General features: G+C 35.2%; 2 protein-coding genes and 1 long non-coding RNA gene across 3 annotated transcripts; 1 reads left to right on the top strand and 2 right to left on the bottom strand.

The window, feature by feature from the left end:
- The first annotated feature begins 154 nt into the window (after nucleotides 1-154).
- LOC111385158 (30S ribosomal protein 3-1, chloroplastic-like) lies at nucleotides 155-1,604 on the top strand. Its single transcript, XM_023009533.1, has 2 exons — nucleotides 155-522; nucleotides 1,151-1,604. The coding sequence occupies exons 1-2, from the start codon at nucleotides 256-258 to the stop codon at nucleotides 1,430-1,432; spliced, it is 549 nt and encodes a 182-aa protein (XP_022865301.1). The 5' UTR covers nucleotides 155-255; the 3' UTR covers nucleotides 1,433-1,604.
- A 1,284-nt stretch (nucleotides 1,605-2,888) lies between these two features.
- On the bottom strand, nucleotides 2,889-5,242 carry LOC111385161. The gene is made up of 5 exons (XM_023009536.1): nucleotides 4,888-5,242; nucleotides 4,689-4,792; nucleotides 4,420-4,591; nucleotides 4,221-4,343; nucleotides 2,889-4,019 (listed from the first exon to the last, which is right to left on the bottom strand). The coding sequence occupies exons 1-5, from the start codon at nucleotides 5,077-5,079 to the stop codon at nucleotides 3,183-3,185; spliced, it is 1,428 nt and encodes a 475-aa protein (XP_022865304.1). The 5' UTR covers nucleotides 5,080-5,242; the 3' UTR covers nucleotides 2,889-3,182.
- Nucleotides 5,243-10,737: 5,495 nt separating this feature from the next.
- Nucleotides 10,738-13,254, bottom strand: LOC111385154. The gene is made up of 4 exons (XR_002701019.1): nucleotides 13,107-13,254; nucleotides 12,100-12,844; nucleotides 11,933-12,020; nucleotides 10,738-11,833 (listed from the first exon to the last, which is right to left on the bottom strand). It is a non-coding gene; the product is annotated as an uncharacterized LOC111385154 (long non-coding RNA).
- Between the last annotated feature and the right edge of the window lie 274 nt (nucleotides 13,255-13,528).

Raw genomic sequence — 13,528 nt, 5'->3', positions numbered from 1 at the left:
AGTGTCAAATAGATCGAGTCTAGCCAGCCAGCCATTGGACCGGCCCTTGTAAAGTATGGCTCATTATGTCACCGGACATACATTTCTAAGTTTGGCCCATTAATATCGGCCCAGTGCCCAGATGGCTGATACCTTATCCACGTTACACTGGGAGTTTTATTCATTTGTCAATGGCAATGGCTTCCTTTCATAAATAGAAATTCTCTCCGTCTCCGTCTCTCTCGACTCTGCGTGTGGGTATAAAGACTGAAGAGCATGATGTTGTCGATTCCAGTTCAACCAAGTGCGAAGAGCATTTTGTCATTCCCTTCTTTTACTTCCCAGAAGCCCTGTTTTACACCCATCAAAACCTCAAATTCATTGAAACCCAGAGCTTCCTCTTTGCATTCCTCAACCCATCTTGGCCTAAAAATTAGACCTACTGGTAGAATTCAAAGGCTTAATGCTGCCGCCGCCTCAGAATTAGCTCCTGCGGAAACACCCACTGAGGTTTCGGACTCTGAGCTTGCACAAAAATCTGAGGTTCGACGCACTAATCCTATGTGCATTTCATTTTAGTTATTGCAACTTCGGAGTCAGTATGCATATAATTAATTGATTTTTAAGTTATTAATTTACAGGACGGTATGAGTCCTATTATAATTGCCACCGTTGAGTCTAAAAGCTTAATTGTCGGGGAAACACAGTTATTTATACATATTTGTTTAGTCTTCAAACTACCCCTATGCAGATCGGATTTTTTAAATCAAAGGCGCATTACAATTTTCATAAATTGGTGGTGATAAACCTTAAAATCAAGACCTTCGTGCTCCAATACCATATTGAATTGCCACATCTAAAATCTCAACTGTTAGAGATGGCACATATTCCTTTAAGTTTAGTTTTCAACCGAACGGCATGAAAGAAAGAATTTTTCTTGAGACTATATATTTGTTATATGAATTCTTATTGATAACGTGTGTGTTTAATTATTTGCACCTACAAAATTTTAACCGACTCACTGGTTTGAAGTCGCTAAGTGGAGAAGCAAACAAAATTTTTTCATTTTTGCATCACCAATGGAAACATTGTTTGCGGCTGGGGATTGTATTTTATCATCAATCCGATCCCCATTCAATTTTTTTTCTCTTTTTTATCTATGAATTTTCAGAAGCTAGGAGTGGAGGTTAAATCAGTGGAGAAGCCTAGATTGGTATTGAAGTTCATTTGGATGGAAAAGAACATTGGTCTTTGCCTCGATCAGATGATACCGGGCTATGGCACCGTCCCTTTGAGTCCTTACTTCTTTTGGCCAAGGAAGGACGCATGGGAAGAGCTGAAGACAACTCTAGAGAGTAAACCATGGATATCCCAGAAGAAAATGATTATACTTCTTAATCAGGCCACTGATATTATCAATCTGTGGCAACAGAGTGGTGGCAATTTGTCCTAGACACCAGTATAGGGTTGTCACTTGTTTAGTCTTTAATGTAACATTTTTGAGTTTAAGTTGATTTCGTACTATATTGTACCTGTGATTCAAATTTGGGCCAATATAATTGAACTGAGAAGCTGTTTAAAGCATGTTCCTCTATGGTTAATTTATGCAGAGTTTTGAAATTTCAGATTGTTGAGGATCCGGAGCAACCTATTTGAGAGATAACTACCCATCATGCACCTCGACCTGTAGCTAACCGGATCGGTCGTTGTCCAGTTACTGATTTTCGGTTGAACTGGCTGGTCTAGTCCAATTTTAATAATTATGGGTTAAAGTTTTTTATGATTGACAAATAACTACCAATTTGATATACTTATATATTAAGCATCATAGAACAGAAAGTACGTAAGCAGACGTTCTTATTATTTGCTTATCATTTCATATGATTATTCTCCTTCTGGCTCCTGACTTGGGGTCTATGCCAAGGCAATCCGGTGCACTATCATGTTGGGAAGTATCTTTACTACGATAGATTTTTATATTTTTTTGGCAGGTGCTCGTAAATAGCATATTGGCCACAAAAATTATCTTAAACTCAGATTATATGCTCTTTTGAACATGATTATGCCATGCTTTGTTCAAATATTAACAAATAGAATCTAGAAACCAGAATTAAGATTTCTTGAGCTGATCTGCAGAACTTTGTATTTGAATTTTGTTAACTGAGAACAGGTGAGAAGTCCAGATAATAATGCATGTGTGTGGTTGCCCAACATCTGTTTCAGACAAGGAAGATAGTTCGAGCAGGGTGAAGATGGTAAACATAATTTTCAACTGAGGTGGCTATCGTGGTGTTTAGTAAAAGCTACCCTCATTCAGTAAGTATTCAAATTTTCTTGACTAATGGACAAATTAATCCAAATTAAAATCAGATTTTTAGAAGATTTTGATAAAAGTTGATGAAATGTATGGTTGAAAAGTTGTAAGACCCAGTGATTAAAATTAATTATTAACTTTGACTTAAATTAAAATCTGAATTTTAATCGATACCAAACATGGGCTAAATCTTTTCAAACAACAGGTGCTAAATGTAATAACAATGTGCTTTTTTTTTTCCCCCCCCCCCCCCCCCCCCCCCTTTCCTTCTTTTGTGCTATTGAGTTATTGCACTAGACTACCTTTTCGTCTACATCGTACCCTAACATTATATAAGCTAACCACTTGGACATGATTGTACTTCCAAATATAACTAGCATGTTAGGTTCATCTAGCCGTTGTTGACGTTATTTTATCTCTGCTGATAAGGAAATCTCTTCTAATATACAAATTTTAAAATTGCTGAGAATATTAATGTTCTTCTCTTACATGATAGCAGATGTTAATATGAGTAGCTTCTAAACTGCATGTTTCCTCCTCATAATGTCGATCTTGTGTCCTCCAATCACACTGGAGTTCAGTAAGAGATTGTCTGTGTTCAGAAGTTAGTGATATTAGCATTTTATTGAAATTTGTAAATCTAATAAAGATTGTCAGTATTGTGTGCTTTACATTTGAAAAAAAGAAATATAACAAAGTGCCACCCATCAGATCCATTACATAGTTTTCAAGAAATATCATGATGAGAAAAATAAAGTATTTGCTATTTACATTGAACTCTCATAATATGAGAAAAATAAAGTATTTGCTATTTAAATTAAACTCTCATAAGTTGTTGCAGTGACTATATATATATCCTCTTCTGTAGTTTGTGTGGTTGTTACTGGCCTTATGCCTGTCTAGTCCTTACAGAGATTGGTCTCTTGTGGACATTCAAATGCTGTGCACCTTGAGTCCTGATTTCTTCAGCAAAGTGCTTCTTTGAATTGTCAGGCCCGGACTCCATTGTCAATACAGTTTGAGATCTTAAAAGGAAATTCTTGTGGGATGAACAATAAGGTTTTGTGCTCCTACCTTCCAGGATATCATCCTTTATACTGGTATCCATGAAATAAGTCTCTGACCTTGGAGTTCTACTTATATATGCAGTTTCATCATCAGTTCCATCAAGAACTTTTTCCTTCCCCAGTCGGCCCTCTTCACCAACGAACATCTTAGTTTCCTCATAGTCGTCAGCTGAATCAGAACTTGAACCAGATAGCGATATCTTAAATTCTGTTCCATTCTTATAGTGTCCTGTCTTTTTCTCAATACCAGAACTGAAACTGTAGTTTTGTATTGGGTGGGTTTTCTTGAATATCGGATCAACTTTTGCATCCATGAATCTGGCAACCGCTTTCTCCCTCGTAAAAATTTTAGAGTTCGTTGGCTCAATTCTTTCCTGGACATTAGGACTGTTAGGACCATCAGGATCAGTTGATTCAGACCGTGACAGTTCCACAGCAGCTCTCGCAGCTGCTGCTGCATAAGATGCAGACTCATAAGCTGCTTGGGCTGCATCAGCTACATCAGTGTACCTTCTCCGCATTTTCACCGAATCAGAAAAAATTTCAACCGTTTCTATATCTTCAGGCCACATTCGCCTGTTCTCTTCTGGATTAGAGACTCCTGATGTGGTTATTCGGGATGACTCTTGCTGATTTTTTGTACCTGATTCTAGATTTACCTGAAAATAGCATATAACCAAGTAATCAATAAATGTTCACAATGTTGGATTTTGTGGAACCTAATCATATTCTACGACACTGAAGTGACCTAATCAGCACTATCAGCCATGTCGAATTTTTTGTTTCTGGGTATGTTGATCATCCCAAATTTGTATTAGATTGTCCAATAAACTCAAATGTTGTCAAAATAATATCCATACCACTGGAACGACAGAAGCTGCCTTTTCAATTTGTATATCAATGTTGTACTCTGAACCAATCTCCTTGAGAACCTTCAATTTTTCCTCCAAGCTTGGCACCCTAGTCAACAATTTCTGTACTATCTGTACATAAATGAAATTAGCATATAATTTATCTTAGCTCTTAACTGTATTAGTGTTGAAATGATAAGTAGCCTGCCTTTGGATTTACTATGCATCCATTGCGCAGTTCAGCAGCATTAGCTGCAAATTCTTTCCCGAATTGCGCTGTGAAAATTGCTCGTATCTCTTGAAGTTCTGGGAGTTCCCCGCACCTTGTGGCCGCATAAACTAAGCTTGATACGGCTTCCTTCAACTCATCAGGACATACTCTACCAGGAAGAATAATAACCCTCTTAAATATATATGAAAACGTTTCAATAATTCTTAAAAAATCCGTGAAAAAGTCAAAACCAAATAGAAACCAACTTTTCTTGTTCTATGAGGTTAGCCCTCTCTATCAACAGATGACAGTAGCCTTCAATAATAGCAAACACATCCAACATATTCTGCTCCATGATCACTAGCTCAACCTATCAAAAACCATCATTTCACACACAAAAAAAGCACATTCAAGTAAGTCAAAGTATGATTGAGAATTAAGTGATTACTGAGTTGATGAAATTACCCTAAGAAGAGCACTCTCATGGTTGCCAAGTTTAAGCAACTCTACCACATCAGACCGTGCAATGGAGTAGCGTGCTCGGCGCTGGTTCTTGAGAACTGAAAGCCGGGCAATGGCGAGGTTGATTTTGAATCTGAATTTTGAGGTTCTGAAGCCTTTTCCAAGAACAGCTTGCAGTTTCTTTCTAATGCCCATTCTTCCCAACTGTTAGAAGAATAGTGAGAACAAGAAAGAGCTGTTTGTGAACACAAAGGGAATTGGCTACAATACAAACCAGACTTGCCCGTTTACACCTTTCTTTGATGACACGGAAGTGAGTCTAATATGTCTGTATATATGCATGAATGTTAGTAATATTTGGGTATTTTAATAAGACTACCATTTATTTTTTTTTGAGTGACCTAAAACAGGATTAAACGTGAATGGTTTGGCATATTCTACTAACTTTTTTTTAGCCAATATTTATCCCATCAATTCACAAAAATAATTTAAAATGAAATTGATGGTGATATGCCATTTTCTATGTATCTTTGTACATCATAGAGTGGATGGTTTTCTTCTTTTAGGTCCAATCGAATTAGAATTTAATAAATTAATCCAACTCTCTATCTCTAAACTATTGGAAAATCAATATTTTTATTTTATCATTATCATCATTATTATTATTTTAATCTTGCTTTGATTATGGAATTTGGAGCTCCCCGAGATTTTATTATTATTATTATTATTATTATTATTATTATTATTATTATTATTATTATTATTATTATTATTATTATTATTATTATTATTATTATTTTGACAAAGCAAAAGACATTATTAATTCAAAGTAGGGAAATGTCAATTCATATGAAAATATTTGCTTAATCAATTACAAAATCTAATTAAACCTTAGCCTATGTCTGCCCAAGTTCATAAACTGTCTATGTACACTCCGATCACTTTTTATCCACACATTTAGACTCAATTCGCTTATTCATCACACATTTTATATCAATTTATAATTTAAACTATGAATAAACACTTTCCAAACACGCTTTAATTTTAATGAACATATTGTTTCTAAGGATATAAAGTTAAATATCATATTTGCTTTCCCAAATTGAACAATATTAAAGAAGTCAAAATATAAATAAAAATATCGTTAGTATATCCGCCTGTTTCACATTTAACTCGATTAAGAAAACTGTTTCAGACAAGGAAGATAGTTCGAGCAGGGTGAAGATGGTAAACATAATTTTCAACTGAGGTGGCTATCGTGGTGTTTAGTAAAAGCTACCCTCATTCAGTAAGTATTCAAATTTTCTTGACTAATGGACAAATTAATCCAAATTAAAATCAGATTTTTAGAAGATTTTGATAAAAGTTGATGAAATGTATGGTTGAAAAGTTGTAAGACCCAGTGATTAAAATTAATTATTAACTTTGACTTAAATTAAAATCTGAATTTTAATCGATACCAAACAAGGGCTAATTAAGAAAATTACTCATCTTAATTCAGAACTTGTCAAGTTGTTGAAATTTGTGATGAGAAGTTTCGAGGAAACTTGTTGAATGAATAAAACTGTACAAATTGTACAAGAAATCTCAAAATCAGACCCATTTGTCCAAAATGGTCCATAACAACACGTCTAGTAGACTAGGAAGAATATAAAGTACCATGTTTATTTTATTTTATTTTATTTTTTTATTTTTATTTTTGATATCCAGGTATCCCAACTTACACCAGACTAAATCCTGGACCCTCAAGACCATTGCCCCTAGAACCTTGGAGGGGGTAAATCGCGGGTTATGTCTCAATTGGATTGCAAGTTCCCCCCATTATCTGTACACTTTTGCGCACAAGAGACCCTCCTTCACAGTGATTGCTCCATACCAAATTTTTGGCCGCAGGTTCCCACTAGAAATCGAACTCTCTACTCTACCGCTGGAAGCAAGACAATGTTGATTGATCCATCAGTTGAGTTGTGCCCCGGAGGGCAAGTACCATGTTTATTACTAGGACTTTTGGTGCTTTAAAGTATATATTTAACTTTATTATAATACTAACTTATAAATAAATCGTTATTTAATTGATTAGAGAACGTAAAATATAAATTAGTTCATATTCATATCCATTTTTATTAGCAAATCTATCACATAGACGTAGTTTTCATAATATTTTAAATAGCTTTGCCTATGGGATAATAATGTTACATAAAGAGTGAATTGTCCAAATAGTTACTGAACTTTACAAAAGGTTTCCAAAAGGTCACTGAACTTTAAAAATAATTTAAATGGTCACTAAACTTTGCAAAATTTTTTCCAGAAGTCACTGAACTTTTCAACCCCTAAACTACCTTAGAACCACCACTTATGGACCACCAAAATCCACCCTTTGGCCACTGGACCGACATACCATGTTGAAGCCCTCGCTTCCCTCTTTGCAACCCACCCAAGTTCCGATCATAATACCAATCAATTTGACAAAAAATTCAAGCCAAAATAGGCTGACCAAGCACAAAAATGGTCGAAAGTGAGCGAGTCACCATTTTTGGACCACCTAAACTCCACCCTTTAGCCACCTTGGCTGCAGAACTGACATACCACCTTAAAGCCCTCATTTCCCTCTTCACAACCCACACCCCAAGTTCAGGTCATAACACCAACCGATTTTGTCAAAAGTTCAAGCCAAAATGGGTTGATCAAGCACGAAAAATGGCCGAAATCTTCATTTTTTGTTGTTTCAGGCTGCCCAATTTGGCTTGGATTTCTGGCCACATCGGTTGGTGTTATGACTGGAGGTTGGATGAATTGTGAAGAGGGAAACGAGAGCTTCAAGGTGGTATGTTTGTCTAGCAGCCAAAGTGGCCGGAGGGTGGATTTTGGTGGTCCATAAATGGTGGCTCTAAGGTGGTTTAGGGGTTGGAAAGTTTAGTAACTTTTGGGAAACATTTTGCAAAGTTCGGTGACTATTTAGGTTATTTTTAAAATTCAGTGACTTCTGGAAAATATTTTGTAAAGTTTAGTGAACATTTAGGTGATTTTTAAAGTTCAGTGACCATTTGTGCAATTCACTCTTACATAAATAATACGAGGTGAAACATGATATTAAGAGAAAGAGATTGAATTACTTGTATAAATATTAGTGAAATCGAGAGAAAGATATTGGCTTACCAAACACGTCGATTTATTTTTGTACACTTAAAGTTAGTACAAATTAAAATATTCATTTAGGAGAAGACAAAACTTTCTATTATAATAATAATAACTTATAGAATTCATAAACCAAATTTACTAATTTCATACTACAAGTTTCTTGGCATCACAACAAATTAAAGGACAAGAGTCCGACCTAAAAGTTAAACCCATTCTTGAGTAATAATCCTACTGGTAGTTTTCATTGGTGAAAAAAAATCCAATGCGACTGAACAAATTCAGTGATAGAGATGCAAACAATATTTTATTATTTTCTTTGGATAAATATAATAAAATAAAATATGCAATACTTTTGGAAAACAACACAACCTTTTGTTTTATACCTTGCCACACGAAAAGGTTAATTCAACCTACAATCCACAAAACATTATAGCAACCCCACATTTTTTTTTCAACAAAAGATTCTGCCTATTTATTAAAGTTATGCCTTGATCCTACCATCTTATTTTTGTTAAGAGACGTAGTCAAACTCTTTACATGTTAAAACAGCGTACAAAACTTAGATGAGAGGATCTTGCCATCTTTTGAGAGATGTATATGCTTCCTCTAATAGAGAAAATGGAGATTTCAGAGAGAAACATGGTTGAAAAAGAATAATTAAGGGGAGTGTAATAATTCGTAACATTTTTTAACATAAATTCCGAATCAAGAATTTTTACTTGAAAAAGATGAATTTTAAGATCTTTTGAATGGTTGAATCACCTACTTTTCAAATATCCAAATCTGCAATTTTCTTGTATTCCAATGGTCCCAATGCCGATCACCATGAAAGGGGATTATTATCCACAATCTAAATGCCTTACTTTGCGAACTATCATACCGAAATAGTGATTTTAGGGACATAAGTACTATAAAGAGCAATAATTAAGAACATTAAGTGCAATTAAAATGTGATGCAAAAAATAAAAATTGTGGTGTGAATATAATTACTCTTTAAGGTATGCTCCTGCATTAGGAAGTTGAAAAAAAAAACAAAAAATAAACCTGAAAAAACATGAATCTCACATCACAAACATTATAGCATGACTTTTCCTAACTTTGATATAGGAGAGCTAATGGATTCTACAAACCTCAAACTTGCCTTGCAAACTAGAAATTGTTGATAGGCTTAAGCTGATTGATATATAAGATATGTGTTAAATTCACCAATGGCCTTCCAAATTAATGTCACTAATAAGTTTATGATCAAAATAAAAAGTAAATCATTTCTGACATGGGATTATCTAATAAAAATAGTGATTGGACATTAGGTGTGGCCACGTTTTTCAGGCCGTCAATATAATATGATGATGTTAAATAATGCAGAGTTTCTCAATGTATTATTCAAGAAGGATTGAAAGTTATCTATCCTCGCAATGATTGAAAACATTCATAACAAGTTGTAGTAGTGGTTTCAAAATTGATGTGTGGAATCACAGAGTTACAGGCACGTGTTAGCTGCACCAGGAGGATAAACTATTCAAGGCTGCAGTGATTGTAAGAAAGTTGAATGTAGAACCACTAAATGAGTTGCGGCTTCTCCATAAAATGTTCACGTAATATGGCATACATGGTGGACTTGACCGATTACACATGCACTTGTGATCAATTTCAGCTGGAGAGTTTTTCATGTAAGCATACAATCGCAGTGACTATTTATAGAGGCTTTGCAGCAAGAATCTTATATTCTCCTTATTATATAGCTGATTATCGAAAAGTAGCATATGCTAAAACTATATTTTCTCCACTGAATGAAGTCGCGTGGAAAGTTTTCGACCATATTCTCCCATTTTATAATTTGTTGGCGAGTGAATTACCCAAATGATCACTGAACGTTATAAAAAGTTTTCATGAGGTCACTGAACTTTAAAAATCATCCAATTCATCATTGAATTTTGCAAAAGGTTTCCACGAGATCATTAAACTTTAAAAATCGCTTAATTCATCACTAAACTTTGCAAAAAGTTTCCCATGGATCACTAAATTTAGTGACTCCTGGAAAACCTTTTACAAAGTTCAATGACCATGCGGAAACTTTTTGCAAAGTTTAGTGATAAATTGGTGATTTTTAAAGTTCAGTGATCTCATGAAAACTTTTTATAAAGTTCAATGACCATTTGGGTAATTCACTCATTTGTTGCCACTCAAAGTTCAACGTGTGGTCCTGAAAGTCCACGTACATCTTCAATACCATCTATCGAAGAGTTTCCTCAGCCGTGTAGGTGCAGAGCAACCTGGCATACTAGCTAATATGAAAATTAGACGAATGTGTAATCTATCAATGTGTAATCTATCAATGTTAATCTTCAACCACAGTTTCATGTTCTGAATCAACTATTAAGAACTTGCAATTAGTTAGGGTCCCATACTTTGTTTTCATACAATTAAAATAATGTACAATTTACTACGGATTGTAAACAATTAAATGAATAATACATACATTTTTAATAAACGATATAGAGCCCCTGTTTGGCCCCGTTAATTTTCATTTCATTACATTTCATTTTTCTCCCTTATATTTTCGACCACACAATCTTCCATAAAATAATATCACACGTTAATCGAAAACTTTTTATTCTTTTTCAACCACTCATTTTTCAGAAAAATACTATTCCACCCATTTTCATTATCCCAAAATGAGGGCCAAACGGGGACATAACATATAACGACTTTAAATTAAATAATCAATATTTACATTTTCGAATGGAACAATATATAATATTTACGTACCATTATTGATTTCATACAAATTGCATGCTAAGTTCTTCCTCTAATTTCAGGATTGGTTGATTCTATCATCCTTATGTATTATACTCAAAAGTTCAATATACCTAATTACGAACAACAGCAATCGCCAATTCAATTAAAAACAACGTGTTAGTTCAATAACTAAAAACTAAGTTTTCAAATTAAAAAATTTATAAATACTTACGATTTCTATCGTCTCATCATCGTCATGTCCCACACGATAACTAGTTTGTCACACAAATCACTTCCGGGCAGATATGATTTCATTTCTAAGATCTAAAAAACTAATACTATACTGGGCTCAATCGACACAGAGACCGCATGGTAAGCAAATAAAATAGGAGGAGAGGTTAGGAATATGGGTGTGGGAGGCTGTAGGACGACCACGATGAGTATGTAGGTCCAGGCTATATAGGATCAAACGGTTACTTTTGTTTGATTGAGGAGCGGAGATAGATAGATATGAGCTGACAACTTATGTTTCTTGGTATTTTGGGTAAGATGTACACCAAAAGGAATTGACGCCACAAACACTTTTAACCCAATCAAAAGCGAGAGGAGAAGTTTGGGTCTGGTGAAGACGAACTCCCTACATTAAAACATTTGGCCTTGCTTGCTTATTATGTGGTAATTGTCTATCAAATGAACGATTATAGGCACTGGCTCTAATATATGCTCGACCTGACCCTGTGTCCAACAGGTATGATCAGAGTCGTACACGTATATAGTGGAATCAAGAAAGACAATCTCCACAGCAAAGCAGTGATAATTAGTGATCACTAGAATGTACATATGCATTCGACTTGCCCCATGATTTTTTCCCGATACTCGATCTCATCCTTGTGATCCACCCGAGCATATATTTAGGCAACCTGTACTCATTCCCCATAAGTTGAAGCGATTGATGCACAATGTTAATGGCATGTAGGGACTCGATGCTCAAAATGACTCGGCCTGGAACGTCAAATGATCTTAGATATCTTCGAGCCTGATTGCACAATAGGTCCAAAGTCAGGTTGATGTGCTACAACATGAAACACCAATAAAAAAGAGAGAGTTATTTAATTTAATAAACAACAAATTATATATACATAATAAAAAACAATTGTGATATTACACTTACATCTTGACGAGCTAAGCTGTCGAAGTCGTGATATCCTAAAATCACTTATAAGCATCCGGTATCGTCTTTTGAGCTATCGTGTAGTTAACTTTGAAAATGAAAAGGAAAAAATGTTAAAAGAAGTATAGATGAATTAGCATAGTTTACTAAAATTATAAAATACTTACCTAGGCATAATTCTTCTCCACTCTATTTCAAAAGCTTTCCACTTGGCAGGGTTTACCTCTAAAAAAAGATTGGGGAATGTCCCGTCTATGAACGTCCTCCTCTTCGCCTCAGCCATAAAGGGAGAAGTGGCGTACTATGACTGTAATCTTGACCTCTTGTAGGCCACCTACTCTGGCACATCAATAGCATGCTTTTAATCCTTTGTCATGACAATCATCCTCTCTTTATCTGCCATCAGGGCCAACCCTCTATTCTCTCATCCTCTGCCACCTCTTACGTCACCATCAAGGAGACCCTATCCCGTGTCACGGATAATAAAATGATCCTAAGTGTGACCCCTTTCTCTACCATCCTCTATATTACACTCTCTGTCACCTTCTCTATCATGCAATCTGTCTCCCTCTCGTCTGCCTACTATATCGTCTTATAGCGCAGCAATCTCTTCTTGAATGTCTACTAAATGGCCTCGTAGCACTCCAACATCATGGCATAAATCTTCTACCTCGCCTCTTACTATTGTCAAAGAGCCCCTACTTCCTCTCCAACTCACTTTGTAGCGTGCTGCGTGCACATCTCCTCTCTAATAAAATCAGTTAGACGTACATATAGATTATCGAAATAACAACCCTGACTGTGTGCAGGAGATCCATGGGGGAGGTGTCTAAATGATAAAGAAGGAGATCTCATTGGCAGAGGTGATGATATCTGGGGCAAAAATGATTTTCGATCAATTAGACCGCGCTCCTACACAAATAAGAACCTTAAAATGAATAACTTCATTAAAATAGCCCAACTCATTAAAAACAATAATTAACAAATTATATTCAATTAACATATCGAATCTCGGTCCAGGATGAAATCGAAAATATAGTTGTTTTGAGTATGCGAAACTATGTTAAATCAGTTTAGATTTCAAATTGACATATTGACATTTCAACTAGTTAATGATCATGTGCTGAGATTTTGAAACAACATACAATATAAATCACAAATGTATAATACTCACCTGAGGTCGTCAAAGAGAGCTGATAATTGTCTAGCAAATAGACAATCTTCTACTCGAGATACTCGCCAATGATGCAGTCGAGAGTAGCGTGTCTCCACTCTCTTCGCAAATCGGGTACCCAAGAAGAGGACAGTCTCATATGCCCATATCTGCAATACATATAATTATTATATATAAATTTAGAATAAAAAATATTTTAATATTAATTATGTTAAACATTTACATGCATTGTCAATGACAATCCATAAGTATTGTACTTATGCAAGGGCTTCTTGGACTTCGAATGTGATCTTGTGAAGACGTGTACGGTGTGCTAAAAACCTCCGCCCCCACGGATAATTGTTGAAGGCATCGATGTCGTCAATAACTTTTTAATGAAAAAGGTCAATCACATTCTTTTTGTGATAACACCTCACCATGTT

The sequence above is a fragment of the Olea europaea genome, unplaced genomic scaffold (genome assembly GCF_002742605.1).
Source record: "Olea europaea var. sylvestris unplaced genomic scaffold, O_europaea_v1 scaffold3093, whole genome shotgun sequence".
NCBI lineage: Eukaryota > Viridiplantae > Streptophyta > Magnoliopsida > Lamiales > Oleaceae > Olea > Olea europaea.
This window is presented reverse-complemented; position numbering and strand designations above follow the sequence as displayed.

Excerpts from the sequence above, each read along its gene's own strand:
- LOC111385158 (XM_023009533.1), top strand. The coding sequence starts at position 256 with ATGATGTTGTCGATTCCAGTTCAACCAAGTGCGAAGAGCATTTTGTCA. Across the intron at positions 523-1,150 it reads AGCTTGCACAAAAATCTGAG|AAGCTAGGAGTGGAGGTTAA; the intron begins GTTCGACGCACT and ends ATGAATTTTCAG.
- LOC111385161 (XM_023009536.1), bottom strand. The coding sequence starts at position 5,079 with ATGGGCATTAGAAAGAAACTGCAAGCTGTTCTTGGAAAAGGCTTCAGA. Across the intron at positions 4,592-4,688 it reads AACCTCATAGAACAAGAAAA|AGTATGTCCTGATGAGTTGA; the intron begins GTTGGTTTCTAT and ends TCTTCCTGGTAG. Across the intron at positions 4,020-4,220 it reads CAGCTTCTGTCGTTCCAGTG|GTAAATCTAGAATCAGGTAC; the intron begins GTATGGATATTA and ends TGCTATTTTCAG.